Genomic DNA, 26,634 nt, shown 5'->3' with positions numbered 1-26,634 from the left:
ATTGAACAGCAGAGCTTTGCACTCGTTATTAAAAGAGATAGTGATAACATAAGTATGATTGTTTTTCTAAAATGTAAATAATCATGCTCTTACTGGAGATCCTGGAAATCCAGGCTCACCGGATTGTCCTGGTCTACCAGGTTCACCCTAAGGAAAGAAAAAAAAAAAGGACACATGAAAATAGCAGACGTGAAAATTAGCTTATTATTCTTCCATTCAAACAAATGAGGACATTCGCATCAGTATTACTTATCTTCTCTTTACTGTAACAATTTCAGCGATATAAATCAACTGCACACATGACTAGCAATTTGCATTAGACACATTAACTTAAAAAAGGCTTTTAACAAAAAATTGCGTCAATTGGTGACTGAGTCCAAAATGCATCTCAGCATCACAAGATGGCGCTGCAACGTAGGTGTCCTATGAATTAATGAGGTAACCTTTTGTTACCCTCACGCAGAGTCAAATTACTTTAATTTTCCACAGGAACAACAGTCTAAAACTGCCCGCATTGTAGCTTGTTATTTCAATGTTATTAAATGTATATAATTTCATTCTAGGTCGGTGACCCTCTTCTGTGTGATGCAATAAGAAAGAAAATACGTATAATACATACATCTTACTTGTATGTGTACATACATGGACAGAGTCATAAAATCAGTTATGAGCGTAATAAATTGTTTAAAAGTTAAAAAAAATTAAATACTAATATTTTATTGTCCAGATCCAGGTGAATGTTATCATCAGACAGTACTTCTAACTCATCATGCAATCCCCAAAAGAGGAGATGCCTCCAATTGCCCCCTCCTAACTGTGGTATATTATTATGTTTGATTTCAAGAAAGACATCTCAGTTGGGAGAACTGGATGAGGAAAGAAATAATAAAGTGCCAGTGCTTAAACCTTAGGTATGATGGTGACATGTAAGGAAAAGATTGGAGGGATTTGAAAAGGGTTGCTAAGATTTATAGTTTTGACACTGCAGTTAATGAAAAGTATGATTACAAAGAAAAGTAAATAGATAAAATTAGTTACAACAGGCACATCTGCTGGTTAGTCACTGTCTCAAAGATGCCAATATTTTTTTATTAAAAATAAAACGAGATACAAAGAATAACAAACTTACATCTTCACCAGGTTTGCCTGGAGGTCCCTCTGGTCCACGAGAACCAACTGGACCCTAAGAAAGAAATATATTTGTTGAGAAGTCAATTTAGCCATCACTAAAATATCTATTTGCTCCATTTCAAAATCTGGTTTTACAAAAACAGACATAGAAAAAGGATTATTTTATGCCTAAACACACTTGCTTAATTTTGTAGTGCTCTTTCTAACCATCCTGCCATTATGAAACTTGGATTATGTTATATAAAAGTATAGGATGAATTCTTCAGGAGAGAAAAAAAACCCCACACATTAAAAATCACAATTGCTATTGTTCCAAATCTCTGGCTCTTACTTTTACTTTCAAACCGTTTTATCGCCTCAAAAAGATAAATATTCTCATCATCCTTTGTGTAAGTTACACTACCAGGTATGGTTTTACCAGTGCTTAAACATCCTCAGGTCTGTGCTGGAAAAGCAATAATGATTTTTTATACTATAATCATTATTATGCATGTTCAAAAAAATTCAAATTTGTTGATTCAGGACAACGCGCTCTGAACACCACAACTCTTGACTGAAGTTACTTAGTAGCTTCAGCTGAGACAACACAAAAAAACCCCTTTCTGAAGTAAGGAGGTATAATATATTTTTTGCATTTTTATTGTAGAAATCCTTGTGTTTATTTGTCTTACCATAGGTCCTGGATCCCCAGGTTCACCAGGTGGGCCTGTGGGGCCAGCACCGCCCTAAAATTAACCAAAGATGAACACAGTTACAAATTCCAAAAAGTAAAAATATAAGGATATAAATTAAAATCCATGATTAGGAAAATCACAGCCGTGGGACAGCCTGGATACTAATTCAGAACCGGTTCACATTGCAAAATGAGTGAAAGTTGGATACTAAAATCCCTAAAGCTTTAGGTAAGTCTTGCGCCGTACACAAATCCCAATGCAAACTTAACACCATGCCAGTACTGAAACCAAACAGTCACCATTTTCATTGCTGTTCCCCCATTAAAAAATGTCTGTTGGGTTAAAACCTTGTTAAAGGTCTAATAAATTGTTCTTTTTGAGTTAATTTCTGTATATAGGGTACATCTGGAGCAGAGCTCTAGAGAGCCAGAAGAGGCTGCTCCGGACACAGATGCTTTCATCGATGCCTCACTGAAGACGGGCATTGCCTCAGAGACGCGCACACACACCAGTTACTATGTGTTTTACCTTCACTCCTGGATAATTACCTTAAATCCCCTGGAGCGAAGTACTTACTTGTTTTCCTTGGAGACCTTGAGGACCTCTTGGACCCACTGGACCCTATCGAAAACATAACTTGTCACACACTGGAAATCACCATTTCCCAAGTAACATTCATCCTACAAAGGCAGCAAAATGGCCTGATAGTGACCTCCAAGATAACATTTCTATGGTCAAACTCTCTAAAAGGCTTTTACTCAGGAGACTGATGTTATGAAATACAAAAGTACAAAGAATGGAAATCTTCAAACTCAAAAAGCCACAGTGGTGTAAATTCATTAGCAGCTGAAAATATGGGCTTGTTTCCTTTCTGGAACCTCAGTGTCTCTGGAGTCAGTCAGAATAACCGAGTTGCCTGCATAGCTCCACGGAAAAAAATTGTAATAACAGAACCAAGTTGGGGAGAATATTCTTCCCTTGAAGGGAATCTCATTACTCAGATTAATCTCATAAAGGAACCAATGACAAAATAAATTCATGCTGCTGTTCTCAGTTGTGAACAGCAACAAACAGTGATGGAAGGATGTTATTTTCATGAATTGTACAAACCACAAAACATCTTCCAAACAGTTGTGGTTTGTTACAGAAAATTCAGAATTCCCCTTAAAAAGTTTCATGGAATTTTTAGGAAAAATCTCATACTCTATGCTTACGTTACGGTATAAATTACAATAATCTTGTCTAAAAGTAATTCTCTCATTTATAGCAGTACAAAAATATCTATAGTAGGCAATAACTTGCACATCGACAGAGGCTCAAGATTTATGTCTTTTACACACAATTCATTAATTTTTACTAATTTTTAGAAAGCAAATGTAGAAGCGTTAGTAATAGGCCGTTTAATAATTCTAATCAACATTAAAAACAACCCAAAAACCAATGCTTAAGCTGAGTGACTCTCAGTTACTCAGTGTACAAGGAAAGGAAAAAAGGCTATCGCAGAACTTGAGAAATAATCCAAAGACAGTGAGTAACACCTGACTTTAGTAAACTTTGCGTAAGGCCTTAGAGATATTGAAAGGCCTAGATATTGAAAAATAATTTTAAAGATATATTAATATTAAGACAAATCACATTTGATAATGACAAAAGAAGAGGCAGTACAAGAGATGCAATGTCTCAAGACCAATTGAGTGAAAGGATTAGGCAAAATGATGGAGGGCAACAAAGTAAGTAGGACAGACTTCCAGAACAAATCCTTTCATGGGCACACAGCAAATCCACTGGAGAGAGACAGTCACAAAAAAAGGAAAGTTCTTTGAAGAAATCACTGCAAAATTCAATCCTAAAGCAAAACATCAGATTACCTTTAGCACCTTTCAATTTGTATTGAAACTGTGCTTGAAAGTTACTAGTGGGGTCTTGGAGGGACAAGATTCACGTAGGCAAACTCATGGACAGTACAATCACTAAAAGATGGTTTCCTTAAGAATGAAGGTTAAAAATAATAGCAAAGAGGGTAACCGTATCTTCAAGACATCACAACGTGATATAAGAAGTGAAAAGAGATAATACTAAACAACACCACCAAGATTTCCAGCAGAGACAACTTACGGTGGTGAAACAGCTTTCACAGACAGTAAAAAATTTTATGGTTATCATTAAGTCCTTAGTGCACTAGAAGTAAAGGGCATTATCTAAACAGTGAGAGACGCCAATGATAAAACTGGACCCACTGGAGAAACAGAATGTCTGTCTTAAAATAACGACGCACAGCTTTCAGTTAACAGCTGGTTTCAGAAGTAATTTTTTTTTAATTACTACCAAAAATAACTATCTTTGATGTCACAATGTGAAAAGAAGCCTTCAAAGTTACGTATTTGTTTATTCTGCTTTGCGTTACACCTCATGCTTTTCAGTTACTCTGCAGTGACTCAAGACAAGAGAAGACGATCAAAGGGCTGGAGCACCTCTCCTGTGAGGACAGGCTGAGAGAGTTGGGGCTGTTCAGCCTGGAGAAGAGAAGGCTCCAGGGAGACCTTATAGCAGCCTTCCAGTACCTGAAGAGGGCCTACAAGAAAGCTGGAGAGATTCTTTGTACAAGGGCATGTAGTGACAGGATGAGGGATAATGGCTTCAAAGTGAAAGAGGGTAGATTTAGATTACATCTTGGAAAGAAATTCTTTACTGTGAGGGTGGTGAGGCACTGGAACAGGTTGCCCAGGGAGGTTGTGGATGCCCCATCCCTGGAGGTGTTCAAGGCCAGGCTGGATGGGGCTTTGAGCAGCCTGGTCTAGTGGGAGGTGTCCCTGCCCAGGGCAGGGGGTTGGAACTAGATGACCTATCTTTAACGTCCCTTTTAACGTAAACCATTCTATGATTCTGTGGAAATCGGGAGCTTTTTTTTTTCCTGTACCTTACTCTTAGCAGCTGCTGTATTTCAGAAGGAGGGAAGGAAGACAAGAAAGCTAGAGGTGGGGAAAAAAGCTTTCACTTTAACAGAAGAATATTTTTTCACTTTTTCGCAGGTCCTGTGAAAAGCTGTACTAGAACATACTGTACATCCAGGTTCTAGAGGCATAGGGAGTTGAAGAGGATGAATTCCCCTTTGGGTTTTTGCATATGCCCACCACTTCCACCTCGTTCTACAGTACAGGTCTAATCTGGTCTTACCACTGCACCAGGCATCAGTCCCATCTGACTACCAAGTCCAGATTTCTCATCCAGTCCTGCCATCTGAGCTGAAAATGGCTGGAAAAATAAGATGGGTGATTTTAGCGTTAGTCATTTTGACGCTTCATAAAGCAAAATTTCACGCAACCGAATCTTTGTTGTTTACATTGGCTTTGCAGCAATAAGAGCTAAATTCTTGTTATAATCATTAAAATAAAAGTTGTCTTTCCTGTAAATTTAAGGTTTAAGGCTTCATAGACCAGTCAAATGCATGATATTGTCTGCTTACTATTCTGAATCTACTCCCATTTGAATATTAAACAAATGAGAAAATTACCTAAAAAGAGGAAAGCCTCCCATGAAATTAACTTCTTTCACCACCTTCAAATTTAAATCACACCTTAACTTCATCTGCACTATTCCTTTATTTCTTGTAAGCCTTTCTTTTGTTTTCATTTACTGTGCTTCAAGTTCAGAAATACCTTAAGGTAAATGGAAACGTAGCTGATTTTATGATTTCAAACCGCAATATTTAAGCATGTTGCCCTTATTCACCTGATAGGCCATTGCTGTTCATGACAATTCACAGAGACAAATGAGTTAGAGCAGGGAGAACCTTCAGCGCCCTCCATCTTCTTCAAGTACATAGTTGAAATAACAGTTTTATTTTGCTTTGTTCAGAGCCAGATCCTCACTTGTGGCAGGCAAGGGATTACAGTGGCTGAGAGTGAGCAACTGCGCAAACGTCCATTCAAGTCATCTAAGATTTACCATTTGTTCTGCATCAGATTTGTCCCCAAACACATTTTTCGCAAGGCTGGAGATTGCCTAACTTCAGAGACAGGAATACAAACCAAAAATGTCTTATATCTCTGGCCACACCTATTCTTTCATGTTTTCTGGGGAAATCTATAAAGGATGGTGGCCTAATGCCCATCCTGGTGCTTCTGTGGTTCTAAGGGATTCCTCTGTGCTGAAGATGATTACTTGGGCTGAATCTGCTGGATTCAGAACTATTTGGAAAGGTGGTTAAGTCAAGAAATGCTGCCCAAACTTGCAAGCTGTTGGCCTAACATGAATATTTCAGCTTATTGTCAGTATAACTCTATTGTTTTCCGTAACATTGCAGGAACAATGGAGTGAGAAACCAAAACAGATATCTTCCAAACAGCAATGAATGTGTAACTGAATATACTTGACACATTCAAATATGTATTTCATTATCAATCACAATTAGTGTTCCATGGAATTTGCAAGGCCGGGGAGCGGGGGGAGTCTTGCAGAACACCTTGTCTGTGTCTTCTGTGGCTGGTTAGCACTGCTTTTGACAATTCCATACTTGATCTCAGTGTTGGTTTGAACAATTACAGCAAGATGTATACTTAAGCACATTTTGATGTCTCATATTAGTTATTCTGTTATTTATAATTAATCTTACTTTTTCTTTTCCGTATTCCTCATTTGGCACACCAGTTTCCCTGTACTATTGCCCAGATCCCTTGGGTTTAAGTCAGGTGGAAGTAACGGAACCCTGATGAGAGTTTTAGATTTGGCCACCTTGGCTTTTCTAGATGCTAAAACCCATTGTGAAAGGTGTGGGTGTGTCCTTTCCAAGGTTTCTCATGTTCAACTTGCCCCAGTTTTTTGGCAGAACTTGGACTGTCACTAGCTGCTCTCCCTCATGACTGGGAGACGGGAACTGTGGGCACAGAGTTCCACATTCACTGAAGCAAAGAGAAGTTACTCTTTGTAGCACGTGGATCTGGCCCAACACTCACTTCACTTTCTATCAAAGCAAGTGTAAAACTTACCCTGCTTAGTCCATCTGGTCCTGGGTGGGTAGGATGCCCTGGAGGACCAGGGTCACCAGGCTGGCCAGGAATACCAGGTTCACCATCAATCCCTTGAGGACCACGAGGACCCTAGAGAAAAATCAGAAATGCCAACAGTGTGCAAAGGTATTCATTAAAATCATTGTAACTGGCAAACAACTGCCTAGTCTTTGTGATAGGTTTCTGATAAGTTTTATGCATTTCTACAGAAAGATCTTCAAAGAAACAACATCCCTCAAGATCTGTTCCTACCTTCAGATCAGACGCGCTGGCTAAAATTAGTCACAAATCCAACACACAAGTAAACTGCCGTAATTTGTCTCAGAGACACTTTTAGAAACTCGGGTTTCCTGTCATTCCATAGTAGAGTATACTATTCCTGAAAAACTATTTGGCTTTGCACACAATACAGAATATCACAAATTTACTTCTAAAATACCTACAGCTCAGAACTGTGTACATACACGTTTAGGAAACTCCAGCATAAGGCTGGATTTTTACAGCCTCTTGACATCAGGAATGGTTTAGACAGCTCACGCTATTGCTGATTTCTCAACACAGTTACACGGCCAAAAGTGCGGAGTAACTCCCTTGGTGTCGGCGTTATCTCTGGCTAGTATTGGCAGAATAGGCTTAGGAGGCCATCCCATTGCTCCCATTTTGATCACCCACTTTTGATTCCTAAGCTGGATTCATCTCATCTTGTGTCAGAACTAAAATTAAACACAGAAGCAGCTAATGAACATTAGTGGAACAAAATCAACAGCAACAGGGTCAATAAAGATACACTTCAACCATAAAAACAGACTTTAATACTGCTTCCTTCGTTAGAATAAAATGTTTGACGATGGCAAGGAAAAATTTTATACTGTATGATGAGCTCTTCTATTTTAAGGATCCTTAAACATAAAACTTTGGAAGCCCGGCTCAGTGAGTCATCTTTACAAACACAATTCTCATCAGACAGATTGCTTGTCTTTCCTTGAGATGAGGACTGTGTTTCCTTGCAGTCTGCAACACATTTCAGTGGAATTTATGTCTGAACTAGTATGGTTTGAACTGGGATGATTTGAACTAGTATGGTTCGCATGTTGAAGAAAAAGCATTCCCTTGGGAAAGAGCTACACTGGGATAGCATTGACAATAGGATTCCCGGAAGCTCCCAGTGAATAAGCTAATTCTCTTAATTCTCATTCTATCTTTATGGTCCGAAATTCCTATAAGCCTCGCCATCAGGGGAAAACCCTTGTCTTCTCAGACATACATGTACACACACCCCCCTCCTCGCAGAACGAGTTGTGAACAGATGGTATTCTGAAACAAAGCAGGATTCATGCACGGTGGATGGAAACAGAAGGTTCTAGCAGAAAACATTATTATTTAATATTTCTATTATAAACAGAAGTACACACTGCCAAACCTAAAAGTGCATACTGTCCAAAGGAGGAAAAGAATGAGTTATCTTCTTTTGCTTGTTCTCAAAACAAAAAGAAAACAAATCTAAGCGTTAGAGAAAAAAAACAGTTCCCTATAAAGAATTAAGCAAGCTTCTACACAACTACTGATTTTCAATATCCAAACAAAGACACCTTAACGAAACCTGATATAGAAAAAGGGTTTTTTTTCATTTCTTTTTAGAAAAGTACCTACTTCCTAGTCACCAAAAATCAAGCTACTTCAAGAGCAACAGTGCAACCCCCCCACCTCAAAACATCCCTGAAAACCATGTTTTGTATTTGTAGGTGGCAACTAACCAGCACTATATAACCAATATTTGGAGGGTTTTTTAAGAAAATCTTTATTATACTTTTATTTATTTTATATTGTTTATCTCTTCATATGTATATTTAAAAAAAAAAAAGCCCTTTCATTTTCCTTCAGTAGCTCAAGGTCAGTGAGGTGGTTTTTTTAAAAAAAAAGGGGGGGGAAAATTCTAATACAGGCCACGAGGTGGCACCGTTTAAACACTCAATTTACTCATTCTGACTCATTGCTGCTGCTGTTCAGGAAACTATTACAGGTTTTGCCTGTAATGGAATAAAAGGAAATGCAGACCATGGTATAACACTCTTAAAATACTATGTATTTTAACTGCTTCTGCAATTACAATCGAGTGTAAATCCATATGGAAACAAAACATACCAACGGTTCTGCGGATGCTCAACCTTATTTTCTGTCTTCAAAAGTTCATTTGTAAACACCTAAAATTTTATCATGCTCCGTAACTCCCTCTCCTTAGATGCATTTTGAAAATGCAAACATGCTATTCCCTCGCTGTTTCAGTCTCATTGTTACACTAAAAAAGAATTTGGGGGAAAACATATGCTAGTACTCCTGAATTCATTTTTACATGGGTCCTGCTTTTGTAAAAGGCAGAGATTCATAGCAAGGTTGAGTCCTTCCGCTCACTAGTCAGTAGGACCTCACGTAAAGACCAAAAAAACATCCAAAGAAACAGACAAATGGCTCGGAAATGTGCTTAGTGTTTTTATAATAGCACTGGTCAGTAATGTATTTACCCAGATTAATTTTATAAAGGGCGTCTGTACAAGGTTACCTGCTCCGTGAGGTATTTTAAAAACACCTGCAAACAACGTGCAGAGAGGTTTTCATAATATAAACTGCAGCTGTGAGCTAACATTTTTGTTCACACAAGTATAAATAAAAAATCCTGCACTGGCAGTCACTCTGTATCTAAAAGCCGGACTTTTTGGTCTCAGACCTGCACTCTGACATACACATGGCTCACCAGAACCTCTGACGTAACATTTTTGAAGGAGCTGACCGGTTCCTAATCCCTTGATATGCCTTGAAAGCAGTATAATAACCTGTGTCAAAGGAACTCAGAACTATTTGTAACAGCCTTTTGGTGTTTTCGGTGCTTTTAGCGACCACTCTGTAGAGACATACAAGGGATGCATGGCAGAGAATGAGACAATATTTAGCATCTCATTGATAATATTGCACATTAGGAAAGCCTTTCAGACACCTCTATAAACACAGTCAAGATTCCTCTACACACCACAAGATTTCACAATTACTCCCAAAATTCTTTTAAGCATCTTGATACTCATTCAACAGACAAATGTCTTACGGTGATTTAAGAGCGGCAGTGGCTTTGGCATCCATCTCAAAGAGGCTACACACTTACTCCACCGCTTTAGAAATGTCTTTACCATCTATGGACAACAGGCACTCACTGGAGGACCAGCAGAAAGGAGTCAGTTTTAGGCCTATGCCTGAACTCAGTATTGGCTCACTCTCTCCTGAGGGATAGGAAAATATCCACATAGAAATTACAATGATACAACTCTAAAATCTGCTTTTAGCAGCTTCTGCTCTTTGACCTTGGTTTTTCAACAGGAACACGTCGTCTTTGGTATTTTCAGCACTCCCTTCTGGCCTTTCTGTGGTTCTCCACATGCAGACACTGAAATTCCCTTCTGAAGTCTTTATTTCCACTGAGCAATCTTGATTATATTATTCACCAGCATACCAACATATGTAGTCACATATTAACTCCTGCTAACTTCCCGAGCTTTGCCTTTGCTGAGATACTCTGAGCCACACGGCTCTCACTGCTGCTGATGCACAGTAGCAACCAGCAAAAATTCAGCAAGTTCTTAAGCAGACGAGCACGATGTTCCAATTTTGTTCTTTTTTTTTTTTTTAAATCCTGAAGAAAGCCATAGTCTCAGACACTACTTTGGGGAAGTGTTGAGAAAGGATGGTTTTTAGAGGAAATACTGCTAAACCTGTCAACTATGTGAAAACATTCAGGTTTCAATCTACCCAGGGGAATGGTGAGATATGAACGTGTTTCTGTTTGTTACCTGATTCTTGGAAAATATGAGGAAAGTTCTGGTAACTCTAGAAGACATGGAGACAGTTAAAAGCCATCTAACCATTTGAGGTTAGTCAGTACTTGCCTTCTGAGATATTTAATAACTTACAGGTCTTCCCTTTGGTCCTCGTTCTCCTCGTGGTCCTTGTGAGCCTGGAGGTCCCTAAAAGAAAGATCAGAAATATTAAGTGCCTTTTAATCTAACTAATGATTAATAACACTCTGAAAATATGAAATGGAATGCTTATTTGAAAATTAATTTGGGGGGGGTGTTCACATTATCATAAAGAAAACAGCTACAATCACCAACTATTTAATATTTCTTCTCAATAGTACATTGCCTGAAGGGTGTAGAACCAGGATGCAGAGCTCTACAAAATAGTTTCATCTCTCATGTGCTCCACAAGTTAATTTAGCAAAGGTTTTCTGAATGCTGGAGGCTCTTAATGCAGAAATGTACAGGTTTGAGACATCCTTCTTGCTAGCCCAGAACTGGTCTCTGCTTAGCCACAGCCTGAGAGTCTACTGCGTCTCCTTCTACTCTTGCTCGATCCCTGCTATAAAAGCATTCCCCGGCATCAACCTCACACAAAGGTCCTCAGCCATGCCTGTACTACAGGCACGCATCCATTCACTTAGGGCATGGGCTGACCTGCGACTAGTGAAAAATCCCATAATCTAGTTGCCTCCTCAAATCCAGCGGCTTTGCAGGCAATACCCACTACAGGCACGGAAGAGTCCTCCATCACATCATCCTCACTGTACAAAACAGAAGCAGCAGGAAGTGGAAAATGCTATCATCAGAGAAACAGAACATCAAAAATTACTCACAGCTGGTCCTGGGCGGCCTCGTATTCCTGAAACCTAAAGAAGGCAATATAAATTAAAGTTACCAAATATATTATGGTATTATTTGTCATGACTACCCTACCAAAAAATTAGTTATTGAAAAGTAAATAGCAAGAGGGAAGATTCAAGAACCAGGGAAGGTGCAAGGCTTTTTGGAAAAAAAAAATTATATATATATAAAAAAATTCTACTGGTTATCTCTTTCCAGTTTGTTGTCTTTTTATAGGCAATATGAGCAAAATCTTGGAAGTAACATTGTTATTCTAAAAACAAAATAAATAAGTGTATTGCAATGATTTAGTCCCAACTTATTCTTTTCATTTGTTTGTCTTAATGCTGGAAAGGGACAATAAAGATAGAAAGTGACAATTTATTTCACCTGTTTTCTCAAGTGTCTCTACGCTTTCCAAATACTAATTTACCATTATACCTCCACAAAATTCTACCTATAAAAATAAAGATTATGACAGATTTAACTCAATAATTTTTTTTTCCCAAAATACAATTGACAGGAATTTCTAATGTTATAGATGTGAAACAGTGTAACTAGTTCCATTCCCGTCATTCCTAGGTTGTACATTTTTGTTGTATTTCCTTAATTACTGCAGTTCGGCTTTAAAGTACACTTCTAGGGTGTGCTGATAGATGAAGAAAAAAGTGGACTTACAGGTGGCACTATGCCAGGTTCTCCTTTTTGTCCCTGTAGGAAAAAGACACAAAAACATCAGATGGCAGAAAACGAGTGGAAGTACAATTAACAGCACCAGTTACACCGCTACCATCCCTGTGACTGTGACAAACGCTAAGACTTCTCTAAGGATACAACTGAGACTAAATTAAAGTACCTGCGATATCTAATCCGTACTATTTTTAATGACTATGGACACTGATTAAATGAAGGCTATAAATTAACAGATTTTTTCTAACTGCATATCATACTTGCTGAAAGAAGAGTCAAACTAAAAAATTGCCATGATATTTAAGTACTAGAAAACATGCCATAGTTCTGTTGTCGGATGATTTGATTCATAGGAAATGCAGAGCCCAGAGCAGCATTCAGATTCCATTTCTGCAAGGTATTAAATTAAATTTCATATCGTTAAATCTACGGACATAAAAAACCTGAATGTTCATCTGCAGCATAGGGACAGAATAGAAAATGATACCGTATGGCATCAGAGTGAAGGACACAGCATTGGCCAATTGAATTTTCTTTGATCTGAATGTGTTGGCAATGATTACGTGTTACATAAAATAGCTGGATTTAGACCTATTTGTGTTAGCCATTTTATTAAGGAAAAACAAAAAAGAGGACTTTGTAAAGAGAAAAAATTTCCTGCCTCGTTATCAAGTAATAATAAGCTGGTTACAGTCCATTTATTTCGTTAAACTACCTCTGCACAGAGAGCTACTTGGTTTCAGCGAGTGTATATACTTGATCACCTCAAGATTATTTCCATTATGTCTTGTAGCTTCTGTAAGAATAAAACTTCTCTTTGTTTAATTGCATACGATGAGAGAGGCTGCCCACAGAGCCACGGCTCTGGGCAAGAGCGCATCGTCCCAGTGCTACCTACCGCGCACCGGGCAGCTATGCCCCAGCAAAAAACAAGCTGCAAGTTGTCATAGTTTGGCTTCTAATGACCTTGTGGTCCCTTCCCTCATTTTGTGGCACTGCTAGAGATGAAACAACCAAACTACTCAAACTGGAATTCCTTTGATGTAGACAGCAGGGATTTCAGCCAGGGGATTCTCTACAGTAAGACCATGATTTTTGATATCATTAAGTGTTTTTAACAGAGCTTATAGTTGATTTCTGTGAAGCACTCCAAGGAGATGCAATAGATTCTTCTAACGGTTGTAAAACGTTAAAGAAAAAAAAAAAAAAAAGGAAATCTTACCTTTCTTCCTCTACCTATTAAAAAAGAACAAAAGAAGAAAAGAGAGGAAATTAATGTTTTTACTCTGAGAGGCAGAACACAGTGAGAGCTGAGTGAAGGTGTTGCAGCCAGAGCCATCCTTGATCCCAGATGCACAGAAGACAGTGCATCGCCTACAAGGAGCTGGGGAAGTCCCAGGGACACCCATACTGCCTTGATCGGGTGTGAGGAGTCAAAATGGTTGCGATGACGTCCCCTGATTCTCAGCCTTTCTCAGTGTTGCACAGAATAAGAAAGAGCATTTCAGGAAAGCAGAATATCATGTGGGGAATTGTCAGAAGCTGGCCTAATGATTGAGAGTGAAGTCAAAGGAAGTTTTATTACTGACTTCAATCCAAGCAATGTTGATGGATCCATAACATATTACACGGTATTTTTCGAAAGATAGAGCTGACTGAGGCATTTTTGACCTTTTCTTGTTTGAAAAGCACCGGCAATATCGTGCGCCTGAATTCAGAGCGATACAGCCACATTCACATCCACAAAAATCCTTCAGAGGCATATTTTATTAATACCTTGAATAACAGTAAGGAATTCTGGAACGTAGCCATACTGCTTTTATATTTGTTGGGTGTACCTTGTTGGCCTTGGCCTAATGCCTCCCAAAACACAGCAGGATGCACCATCTATTTATTAACGCTTGCCACATCTTGCTCCGTTGCTCAATTACACAAGTCCGTGCTACATGCTCTTTATCACTATTTTATCCCACACTAAGCTAATCAACAGCAATTATATCTTCTGAAGAAATTGCTTTAATTACTATATATAGAATGTAGTTCAAATAATGCAATACACAGTATTAATGAGCATTAATTGCAAGTTAAGAGATTTTCTTTTAGGAAAATTTAAGGGGGATTGCTTCATCCAACTCTTGCCAGGGAGAAGAAATGGACTGGAAAAGGCATAATCTTTAAGGTATATAACAGAAAGTATGCAAACAGGGAGTTAATAATACTTCATACTGATTTTTTTTCTTATGTCTCACAAAACGATCATGCGTCTGTGTTTCCACTTTGGGGAAACACTTTATACTGTTTACATATAATGTTTACATTTATTCATCTATTGGAGGGGCCCTGAATTGAGTATTTCATTAAAGTATACACTTATTTTATTATATATATGTTTATGTAATAAATATAGATTTATCTGAATATGTTTAAGATATGTATTTATCTTATCATATTTATCTTTCCGTTCCAGATGAACCGCAAAAAGCAGCCAGAATTCAACCTCCTTGAAATATCATCAGATCAACCTTTCAGTTATAAAGCCGTTGGGTCTTATATCAGATTCATAGTCAGAATAAAACTGTTACCAGAGATGCACCAGCTCAGGTGCAACCCAAGATGGAAGATAACTGCCAAGTATCTACTCTCTTCAGATTCACCATGGAAATACCATTAAAAATTTCAGTAACGTGAGGTTCCTAGTTCTTTGGTTTGGCTCTCCTTTCAAAAAAGCACACCGGAAAGTAATCTTACCAATGGTGGGGTCAAAATCACGTGTTGTGTGGGGACACACGGGACAGCACTCTCCGGGGGGCACCTGTGGGTTCTCACACTCCAGCACATCTTGACACTGGATTTCATCGCAAAGAATAGCTCCGTTGTCACAGACGCAAATTTGGCATGGTGAGGGCTTCCAAATATCCCTGTTCAGGTACATCTGGCCATTCTGAGTGCAGGCGATTTCTTCAACATCTTCTCCTGAGGTAGGAGAGAGAATATATGACACGTTTTCCAACCGTGAAATCAAAGGAGGAGTACGTCCGGACAAGGAAAAAGCATATCTGAAGATGAGAAGCAGCATAACATACGTGAAGAAAACAGCCCACCAGCATAGCTGAAGTTGATATTAAGGACTTCTAAATATCAGTCGTCTTAAGTGTCTTTCTTATTTTACCACCTTATTTCTCGATCAGAAAGAATCAAAAGAGAATCACCATGGAGTGCACAAGCCCACCACAGTATCAAAGGAACATTGCCGCAGGAGTCTCTGGATGTCATTTTGCTAAGTGGGGTGCTAACTCTGTGTTGAGGAACTCCTGCTATGTGCCAGCACAGGGCATTACTCCCCCTCTACTATGCCTTGGTGAGGCCGCACCTGGAGTACTGTGTCCAGTGCTGGGCTCCCCAGTTCAAGAAGGACAGGGAACTGCTGGAGAGGGTGCAGCAAAGGGCTACCAAGATGATTAGGGGACTGGAACACCTCTCTTATGAGGAAAGGCTGAGGGACTTGGGTCTCTTCAGTCTGGAAAAAAGACGGCTGAGGGGGGACCTTATCAACACTTAAAAATACTTAAAGGGTGGGTGTCAGGAGGATGGGGCCAGGCTCTTTTCAGTGGTGCCCGGGGACAAGACAAGAGGTAATGGGCACAAACTTGAGCACAGGAAGTTCCACCTAAACATGAGGAGGAACTTCTTTAATTTGAGGGTGGCAGAGCCCTGGCACAGGCTGCCCAGAGAGGTGGTGGAGTCTCCAACTCTGGAGACATTCGAAACCCACCTGGATGCGTTCCTGTGCAACCTGCTGTAGGTGACCCTGCTCTGGCAGGGGGTTGGACTAGATGATCTCCAGAGGTCCCTCCCATCACCTATCATTCTGTGATTCCATGATTACACATGTCTGAGTGGGGCGAACCTGCGAGACTTCTGTACATAAGGGCATACGCTACCTGCACCCTGCTGCAGGAACCTTACACAGCCAGACTTCAGACAGCATTGAACAGACATGGCAGAGTTTGTGGAAAAGAAAAAAAAACTCATTTATTGGGGCCTTGGTGTAAAGTAATACCAACACAGAGCATCAAATCTTCCAAACAGGACAGTCACTGCCCAGTGGCAATAGCAGTCTCCATTGCAGGGGTACTTGCAGAAGTTTCTCCAGCTGAGTGAAGAGAGGCTCCTCAAACTACTTATTTTGCTCGGTTTTTATAATCCAGCTGGTTATGGCTCTACATAATAACCCCAGCACACGCATAAATTATTGCCATGGATGTATATTAACTACATACAAAATACCACCTAAATACAAAATACCACCTAGATATTTTAATTATATATATTAATATATATTTTTTATAGATATATAATTAATTATATACGAAAGACCATTTATATAGGAACAGCATTGAGTGACTATATGCATATGTCCTGTTTATGTATATAGTCATGCATTTGTATGGAGGTCATTCTATTTTATTGAGGTTGCATGTAAAATTTTTAACCTAATCCGTTCCATTTACAGAAGGTTTACTTTCTTTCTTGTCTTAATACCATTACTTTTCTTTCTTTTCCGTGAATTCCAATTTAGAATTGATTTCTTAGTAATTATTTAGAAATCCATTCAATATAGGTTTTGTTCTCTCCTCTTCAACCAATCTACTGCCACCAAGGCAGAACAACTTCTCTGGGTTGAATTTATAACTTTGAAATTTCAAAAATTTCCTCATTTGATTGTCAGTGGCATTTAAGGGGACAAAACCATCTGTTTAGGTACTGCTTTATCCATACTTAAGTCTATGCCTTTGTTTACTTCCTACTCTGTAGGCAAATACTCCAACTATCTAGATTATTTTTTTAATCATGAGGTGAGTACATCTCAGTATCTCCCCCTAAAAATAAAATAGGTCTGATAAAGAATTCAAAAATTAGATAAAGTGGAAACTTTTCTTTGGGTAACCAACATTTTACAGAATGCCCTATCCGCAAAAAAAGATTTTTTCACTTTGGCCCAATGAATATTTCACCCTCTAAAGAAATGTAAGCACCCACAAAAGCAATGAACCAGGCTATCCCTAGGCAATGGGTCACAAATTGCAAACCAACAACCCCAGTGCCAAGACGCCCTCCTCTCAGTCACACACAGCAAAGCTGTCACACACAGTCCAAAATGATTCTCTGGCCCCCTGGGATGCTGCGGAGAGGATTAATCTTACCTGGGTGGGAGCTCCATCTGACTACAGAAACCTTCCTATCAAAAAGGTCTTTGAAACCGAACAATCCAATTAAAACCATTAGCTGAAAATGCACAAGCAGCCCTAATTTCTAACTGAGATACATATATGTGACACATCCCACTAGTCAAAGATCGCAACCATTATTTTTTAAGAAAACCTGTTAATAGTGTAAAAATTAACAGCTCTAAGGACAAGTACAGTTTCACTGTCGTATGCATTTCTGTCCTAATTTAAACCAGCTGTAAGCAGAAAATCACAAAGTAATAAATACGAACAGATTTGGAATTTCAGCTTCATGCCTTAACTAAAGTCCAGTCACTCCATCAATGTCAAAGCTCAGAGAAACGGAGCAGATGTGCCATTAACTGTTGCCTGCCATCACTAGCTTCTGCAGCTTTCTAACAGAAACTATATCCGAATTTATACCAGGTCAGCTCCTCTCTTCAATGGGTTTATCACACCCACTGACAAAATGACTCGAAGGGTTGCTGCAGAAGCTCAGGAGGAAATGTTTTCAGTGTGAAGTAAAGACATCAACTAAGTGTGCTGTACAGTCCATTTATGACACTGTGAGAATCCTTTTCCAAACTGCAGATCGCATTTTGGAAAGCGCTCTCCTCGCTTCTCCCTTGTGTGCATGACATAATGCGCTGTCTGACATATTTAGCCTTTTCCCCCCAGATGTCTGGCATATGGTCCATGTCTTCCTTAATGTAACACCCGCAGAACTCGTCGTGCTGTTCAGAAGAGCAGCAGCTTGCATAAATGAAATTTCTAAGTTACCGAGCCCAAAGTCAGCGTTCTGTCATGACTTCAAACAAACCACATAGCAACTGCTTTGGCAAATCGGAGCTGAGCCAGAGGGTGACTAGCTTCTGCCTGGGTCCTGCTCAGCGGCAGAGAAAGAGGCAGAGAAAGGCGGAGGAAAAAAGCATACACCAACTTCTGGACCTGTACTAAGAAATCTGTTTTCCTAACAGATTGCAGATATGCTGATATTAAAAAAAAAAAAAAAAAAAAACCAAAAAAAAAAAACCCAACACCAAAAAAACCCAAACCACCCACACAAAACAAAAAAACACTATCAACAAAAAAACAACCAAAAAACCAACAAAAAAACCTCCCACCCCACGATACTCCCAGGAAGCATGTTTTTAATTTTAAATCTTTTGATTACGTTTGGTGCTTCGAGTTTTCCTTCCTGCTGTGACTGCATTACGTTGAGAGAGTAACCCAAAAAGAGCATCTATTTCAAAGCCAACTCCCCACAATCACATTTTACTCTCAGGCCTGAACTGTAGGCATATTATCCATCTACACCCAAACCGGAAAAGGCAGCAAAGGAAATTGTTCCACCGTTTCCTCCCTGGTTTGGAAATCTGCAAGTTTTTTTAATTACAGAGACCAAGTCACAAACTCTCTGGGTCGTGTGTTCTTTCTGCCCCTGCAATTGTAACACAAGTTGCTGAATGGCTTGAAAATCCGTTTTGCAAATTGTTGATGTGGCAAACGGATCTGATAGCCCATTAGCTGATTCCTTTCTTACCAACAAAAAGTACAACTCGAACTGGTATTGGACCTCAGTAGAGAATTTACAAGGTTGAGAATCCACAAGGTTGAGAATCCATTGAAGATGATGAAAACGAGTTTCAAAGCAGCCTGCAAATATAAAAGGCAAGGTAGAAGTAATACTTTACGATATATTTAAGGACTCGTTCATTCAGGAGCTTGCACAAAGGACCTTCGTGAAATAGGATTTCAATGAAAAGCATAGTGAGTACAACGGAATTATTTTTCTGCTACGTATTGATCTGTTGGAATATCAGTTTTGTTTTAAAGAACTATTTGATCAGAAGCCAAAGAGTCAGCTATAGCTAATATACTAAATCATTATACTCGGAGACTACGCATCAACAGTTCGGAAGCAAAAATCACATCGTGCACTGACATACCCGGGCCCAGTTTTGCGACGACACTGAAATTGTACTAACTACGGGGCGCGGGGTGGGCTGGGGGACGACGACCCCCATCCCAGCCACTAGATGGCTGTCAAAGCCCGTCAGTCATCGACAACAAGCATCAAGTTTATGCACAGTAAAGGTGTGCAAGGCACATCCCGCTTGGGGCATTTCATGCTGAGCTTGTTTTCCTTTCAAGGAAACCTCTCGCAAGGTTAATTCCACTCCTCAATAAGCCAGTAACAGGAGAAGTTTTTTAAAGGACTGCATATGAAGGCATTTCAATCTTGCACCACCAGGTAGATATGCATAATTCCGAAAGCAGCGCCTGGAAATTCACTGCTGCTTGATTTGCCATTTAAAGTTACTCCACATTACTCTACCTTCCTTGACCTCTGGTTCGTATCTTGCATGCAAATAAGGAAAGTAAGGCCTGGGCACGGAACCAGGTAGAACAAAAAGAAAGGAAGAAGGAAAATGACACCATAAAAAGAGAAAATTCAGTGGGGAGGGTGGGGGTGGGTTGTGTGGGGAGGGGGCAGGAACACCGTGTCTTAAGCAAAAAATATTTTAAAAGAAAAGGGTAAGAAGGGGGAGAAAAGAAAGACTATTCCACACATTCAAACAGGGGGGCTTGCTGAAGCTGTCATCCTAAGGTCTTTTTTTTCCTTGCAGAAATCTCTCCAAAGCTACAAACCATACTCTCCTGTTACCTGTCTCCACTTATAGACAACCTAACACGGAAGCAGTCAACCACCATTACCTCAGCTGAGGAGACGGCAGGTATATGATGAAAGGGAATACATCTCTCAATGCCCCACTTAGGGAAAAAGCCGCCCGAGCAAAACTTGCAGAGGTACAGGTTTTCTGCAGACGCTAATAACTTTGGTTCACAGATGAAACAGTAAAGGAAAGAAAAGGATTTGACAGCAAAGCGTCTCCGTTTCTTTGCATTTTTACTAGTCCTACCAATGCAATAATTAAGGGAGCCTAAGGGCGGACAGACCTACAGCAGCAGAGAACACAGTCTAACAAAGGCAGAAAAGATGATGACTGGTGCTGAAAGCACAGTCTGCCAGTTTTATGCTTTCTTCTGCCAAGAGGGACTTCTTGATGCCTACTGTAACCAAACCCCAATGCTTTTACGTTGCTTCACGTAAAAAGACTAGAACAAAAGAGGTTATTTAATGAAACAGGGTAAGAAACAAAACAGCTTGTGCAGGTAGCTTCTCGTCCTCTTTTTGTCATCCTGATGCTAGCTTGCGAAAAGCGTAAGGAAATATAAGATTACATAGATGCGATGTTTTTTAAGTTTAAAAAAATTCTACAACATGAAAAGCTGTCAAGTTATGAATTACAAAATTTAATCCTGCTGACTCACAAAGCAGAGGTGCAGAAGTAAATCAAAGTGAAAGATGATACGTGCTAACAACCATTTTGCAGATGTACTGTTGTGCATGTGCACAGACTGCCAAGAGAGGGACAAGAGGAGCTTGGTGTTAATAATCTTTGATTGTCAGCCTGTTGTAACAATAACGTAGAGCTTCATCCAGTTCCCATTAAATCAATGGGAAAAACCTCTCATTTATAAGAATAGAGCGCCTGTTCTGTTTGTCTTTTGATAAGTTTTTTTGGAGTGGTAATAAATAAAGTATTATCCAAATTACTGTGCCATGCAAATTATAACGTAAACACCAATTATGTTGAAAATCAGATACTCTTCAGGAGTGCTGATAAATACAAAACCTATTTTGCATTTGTTGCACAGAAAAATTCTTGTTAATAATGATTAACGCACACAGTTTACAGAAGTACTTTACAGTTACATACATGAGGATGAACCTGGAATCCCTTACTAATAGAAGTTTGAACTGATTCACAATTCACTTCGTATGAAATATTTGATTGTCAAAACGAAATCAAATTTGCATTCAGACATTTCCATTCAGGATACATCATATATCTCAGTGAACGTTAGATAACAGCCACAGTACAACAATACACTTAAATGCGAATAACTCAGCATTCTCCTGGAAACACCGATCACTAACATGGTTTGTAACACATTGTTAATTCACTAAAGTCTACAGAAGATGAATATTCTCTTGATGGCTTCAAATGCAGTTTAAGTCTCCCTGCATAGCCAAGAGAATAAGCAACAAATGACATGTGCAGATTCATCAAGAGTATCATGCAGAGGATTTATTCGTTCCAGGACTGTCTAAAGAATAACTATCACAGCCATTCATTGGTCTAAAATAAGATGACTTTCTCAAAGTCTGTGGCTCTGTGTTTTATGCCAGCTGAAGGTCTGGATGAACATTTCATTTTGCATTTTCCCTATGGTTTCCTGAGGAAATTAGGTTTATGCGATCCTGCTGGCTGCACTGTGACATCTGTGTCCTCAAGGCCATTTGATTCCAGTGGCTGATTTGAGCCAGGTGTGACAGAGACCTTGTGAGAGACCAGGTCACTGAGATAATTGTGCTCCTGCAAATGCTGAGAACATACACGGTTAGGAAGAGAAGGGAGTTCCAAGCTAGTGCCCCACCAAGGCTCCATTGTAAAACAAGTAACAAACCCCTTTTTCCTTATACTTTTGGGAATGCGCGCGGGCACACAGTTTAAAACACAAACCTGCAGAAAACCAGCTTTCTTCCGAATCGTTTCTTAAGAAAAGAGGTGGGGTTTTTGAATCCATCCTGCGGAGTAGCTGCTTAAAAAAATCCTAGAGGATAATTTGCAAAGTTGACAATAAATGTTTTTAAAAGTGTTCCACAGGTTAAAACATGTTGAATCATCTTAATTCCAAATGCGTTTTTAACGTGATTGAGGGAGTCAACCCTCTGATACAAGGAGCTGCAACCCTTTATGTCTTGTTTCAGACATAGAAAAGTCCCAGGGTGTTCTCCTGAATGATGTAGAGAATTTTAAACCACGTATTTTAGGACTGGAAAATTACAGACTCAACGTTTTCATGCAGAGTCCACAAATGACGTTGGGTATGAATAAATACTGCTAAGTATCAAGGTGCAAGTCAGGTCCCAAGCAGAGACTTACGTGACCGTTGAAGTTGCTACAGCAGTTAACCAACGCCTTGCTAAAAGACATGGACTTTGCAGGCAGCCTGTCGCTTCTGAAGGGCACTAAGGGGAGGGAGTTCACCCTCTGAGACTCATCAACAAGAAAATCCAGCCTCCAAGCTCTGAGCAGTCCAGAGGCAGATAGCAACAGCAAAACAATATACCCTGACTCGGGAGAAGAGGTAATCTCCCAGGTAAAGGGCCCTCTGAGTGTGATCTGGCAACTGGGTTTTGTGTCTTCCAGAAAAAACGTGCCAAAATAAATCATTTTTATTATTTTCCACTCAGCATTGTGGTTCCAGATTTGGCCAAATAGAGGAAGCTGAAAAGGAAAAGCTATGCTTAGGATACAATTAGACTTCTCTGAATGAATTTTAAATTAACATCCGAATTATACAACCGCTTCTCCACTGTTTCCTTAGCTGGATGGAAACAATACTACCCTACATTTGGTTTGGTAGTCCGTATTTCCCCAGCTCACAGGTTCAAGTATTTATGTCTCCATCCATGCAAATGGGAGTTTTGCTTGCCTTTTTATGAATAAAGTTAATTTCCAACACAGATCAAGAACAACGTTTTTATTACAAGATTCAAAACATGCTAGATAGAAAGGCAGAATATACTGGGATCCCTTCCAGTGAAATGATTTCTCTTGCTGGTCCCCCAGCAGTACCCAGTGTTTATTGTACTGTGCAACTCCCTAAAAGCATCTGATGACGTATCATAGAATCATAGGGTTGGAAGGGACCTCTGGAGATCATCTAGTCCAGCCCCCTGCCAGAGCAGGGTCACCTACAGCAGGTTGCACAGGAACGCGTCCAGGCGGGTTTGGAATGTCCCCAGAGTTGGAGACTCCACCACCTCTCTGGGCAGCCTGTTCCAGTGCTCTGCCACCCTCAAAGTAAAGAAGTTCCTCCTCATGTTTAGGTGGAACTTCCTGTGCTCAAGTTCGTGCCCATTACCTCTTGTCCTGTAACTGGGCACCCAGGTGTGGCCTCACCAAGGCAGAGTAGAGGGGGAGGATGACCTCCCTCAACCTGCTGGCCACACTCCTCTTGATGCACCCCAGGATGCCATTGGCCTTCTTGGCCATGAGGGCACATTGCTGGCTCATGGTCACCCTGTTGCCCACCAGGACTCCCAGGTCTCTTTCCACTGAGCTGCTCTCCAGCAGGTCAGCCCCCAACCTGTCCTGGTGCATGGGGTTATTCCTCCCCAGGTGCAGCACCCTACACTTGCCCTTCTTGAACTTCATAATGTTCCTCTCTGCCCAAATCTCCAGCCTGTCCAGGTCTCTCTGTATGGTGGCACAGCCTCTGGTGTGTCAGCCACCCCCCCCCCCAGCTTTGTGTCATCAGCAAACTTGCTGAGGGTGCACTCTATCCCCTCATGCAGGTCACTGATGAATATATTGAAGAGGACTGGGCCCAGTACTGACCCCTGGGGAACACCACTCGTCACTGACCTCCAACTAGACTCTGTGCCCCTAATCTCGACCCTGCATATTAACCTCACTGTTCCTGAGCTACCGAACAAGACTCAAACCTTCTAAACATCCCATCTTACGCTACGGACAGGGCAGGGGACCGTGCAGCAGCGACACTTTGCTGAAAGATTGGTCAGGCTGGTCCTTTTCTGTTGGTCACTCCACAGTCTTAGATCTGCACACTTCAAAAGCACTTAAACTAACTAGACTTATCCCATGAATAAGGTTGGATGGAAACACGTTTTTACTTTGGTTCACAAGTAGGATGGCTGGACACGTTTCTGGGTGCCTGTAGGAGAATAGGGTGAAGGAGGGAGTTTGAAGAGCCCAATCTGCCAGCAGTGCTTATGCAAATAATCTCAGATGACAGCAATCAAGCCTCAAGCATACAGTGGGAAAATAAAATTACTTCCAAATGTCTAAGGCTGCGCATAGATTGCAATGGGGAGGCATTCAGGGCATGCCTGAGAAAACACTGTTGCGGATTTCAGCAGTTGGAGCAAATCAGTCAAAAGCTGCAATCTGTAGCGCGGTGCCTGGTCTCTGCTGGAGCCCACACGGCCACAAATGTCCTGCTTGGACTTTGTCATTCAAGGTAGTTACAGCAAAGCCAGTTCAGCTATAGCCACCTGTACCACAGTTTTCTTCTGACTCACGGCAGACAAAGGCTAAACAGCACGCTTATCATGGCCAATTACTATGTTTTATGAATTCAAAAGAGGCTTGAGGCAACAGAGATCATTTATTTTTCTAAGCAAAGTGTTGGAGCCCATTTTTGACTCTGGGTTGACATTTTTAAGTGGAATCACTTTCATTTGCATGAAGACAGGCCGGTCCCACAGAACCAGCAGGTTCTTTTGGTGGGGAGCTTACAAAGAGAATGTGCTGCACGAGTGTTCCCGTCAGCAGAGGCAGAACAGGGCCAGGGCTCAGCACTGCTCACCGCTCACAAGTTCAGCAACACAGGCATAGTCTTTAAAATTAAAACAGAATTAAAACTGCAATTAGCACATTTCCTAAAATGTAAGGGGCATCATTCTGGAAGCAAACATGCCCCCATGGTGGGAATTCTGCCCAACCAGCTGCTACTACAAACTAAAGAAAAATCTCATCAGGGCATAAGGAACTGTGCCTAATGTATTTAAACCTAAGTCTAAAATAGCAAGATTACAATGAAAATGTAATATTCTTCTACTGTCTACTTTGGCTCACTGTTCTGGAATCCACAAATGTTTGATTTTGGTCTTTCCAAAATCCAGTCTTGGACTGCTGTGCATCGGTAAAAAATAATGCATTTTGGCTGTGAAGAACATTGTCTCAGCTGCTTCCTGTGCCAACATCAGCGAGACACGGTTTCCACTCACAGTACATTTGGATTCCTGTAGTAAATCTATCGGCAATTCACAAGAAGCCATCTTGGTTGTCCGTCCGTCCAGCCAGAAACCAATTGCGCAAGCAACAAGCTGTGCAGGGTAAGATTGCACTGTGTCAGCCACATTCTGAAATAACCATTTCTTGTTGGTCCCACCACTGACCCTTGAGGACTCTCACAACTATCTAGCCACCAGCTGGACTTTGAACTGCCAACCATTACTCTTTGAACTCGATAGCCCCACCAGGTTTTCATTCATCTTGTTTCCACCCATCCAGTCTAATACTGAATATGGGACTGAATACTTCCCCAGTTTGCCTATGGATGCTACGGGGGAGGGCATCAAAAGCCTTGCTAAACTAAATGTCAACAACATCCACTGCTCTTCCTTTGTGCACCAAGCCATTTATCTCATTGTAGAAGGCAATCAGATTTAACCCATTCAATGGCAAAGGAAAAATTCATTAAATAAAAGCCCCTAACTGCTGCCTGATCTTCTCTGCACCAATTTATCCAAACTCCTACAAGTTCGATTGTTCTAGTTTCACAGATGCTATAATACTCAAACTCTGATAAAATAACCGTGCACTGCAAAAGAACTGGTCTGCCTTCCTTGTTTTGTAGGATTTAGCTCCTTTGAAGTCAGACAAAATGTGTATGGATGTCTTTTCTTATTACATCTAAGAGAAACACACTTGCTGCTGCCCAAACATCCTCATTCTTTGAAGCTATACACATCAAAGTTCAATAGAAACCTATCATTACACGTTGCCTTTTCCACAAAGCTTTTCTACATTGCGGTTTGCAAAGTGGACTCATGTAATCCCCTAAATGCATCCTTGCTGGCTAATATAACCTTCTTTTTCAACTAAAAATAAAGATTTGTAATTAGTAAGAAAATTCAATTCCATAATTAAAAATCCTTACATTCCAACAGGGTCAGCATTTCAAACTGAAGCGAAAACCACCCAGTGTTTGGGTGGAGTGGAAGGTATTGCTGGAAAGCTATACCCATAATATGCTGTTTGTACAGCAAAGGTATTCATTTACTGAAACTCTGGGCCTGTGAGAAATTAAACAAGAAGAATGGTAAGCAAGAAAGTCTGCAAAAATTCCAGGAACAAAGCCTCTGCTTCTTTTCTGCTACCATTACCTTTACCACAGTTCAGACAGCTCAGTCAGCAACTTCTGGTTTCAAGATGACATGGAACAGGCTTTGGCAGCCCCCAGGGCATCCTAGCTGCTTTCTGCACAACATCAGGGATGAAGGTTCTGAAGGAGCAGCCTAGTTTTAAGTGTAATCTAAAGTCAAGCACGTGTGCGCGCG

At 40.3% G+C, this 26,634-nt stretch overlaps 1 protein-coding gene across 2 annotated transcripts in view; it reads right to left on the bottom strand.

Annotated features, from left to right (window-relative positions):
* COL5A2 (collagen type V alpha 2 chain) overlaps positions 1-26,634 on the bottom strand; it is a 128,251-nt gene that overhangs the window by 38,945 nt on the left and 62,672 nt on the right. For both annotated transcript variants that reach the window (XM_063341117.1, XM_063341116.1), the window contains exons 2-12: positions 14,932-15,156; positions 13,406-13,419; positions 12,172-12,204; positions 11,487-11,519; positions 10,765-10,818; positions 6,791-6,901; positions 4,980-5,057; positions 2,382-2,426; positions 1,803-1,856; positions 1,130-1,183; positions 94-147 (exon numbers count right to left, since the gene is read on the bottom strand). In XM_063341117.1, coding sequence (XP_063197187.1) covers positions 94-147; positions 1,130-1,183; positions 1,803-1,856; positions 2,382-2,426; positions 4,980-5,057; positions 6,791-6,901; positions 10,765-10,818; positions 11,487-11,519; positions 12,172-12,204; positions 13,406-13,419; positions 14,932-15,115 — 714 coding nt within the window. In that variant the 5' untranslated portion in view covers positions 15,116-15,156. The remainder of the gene's footprint in view (positions 1-93; positions 148-1,129; positions 1,184-1,802; positions 1,857-2,381; positions 2,427-4,979; positions 5,058-6,790; positions 6,902-10,764; positions 10,819-11,486; positions 11,520-12,171; positions 12,205-13,405; positions 13,420-14,931; positions 15,157-26,634) is intronic.

The sequence above is a fragment of the Chroicocephalus ridibundus genome, chromosome 7, assembly GCF_963924245.1.
Source record: "Chroicocephalus ridibundus chromosome 7, bChrRid1.1, whole genome shotgun sequence".
NCBI classification, from domain to species: domain Eukaryota; kingdom Metazoa; phylum Chordata; class Aves; order Charadriiformes; family Laridae; genus Chroicocephalus; species Chroicocephalus ridibundus.
The sequence above is the reverse complement of the archived record's forward strand: the minus strand, read 5'-3'. Positions and strand labels throughout refer to the sequence as shown.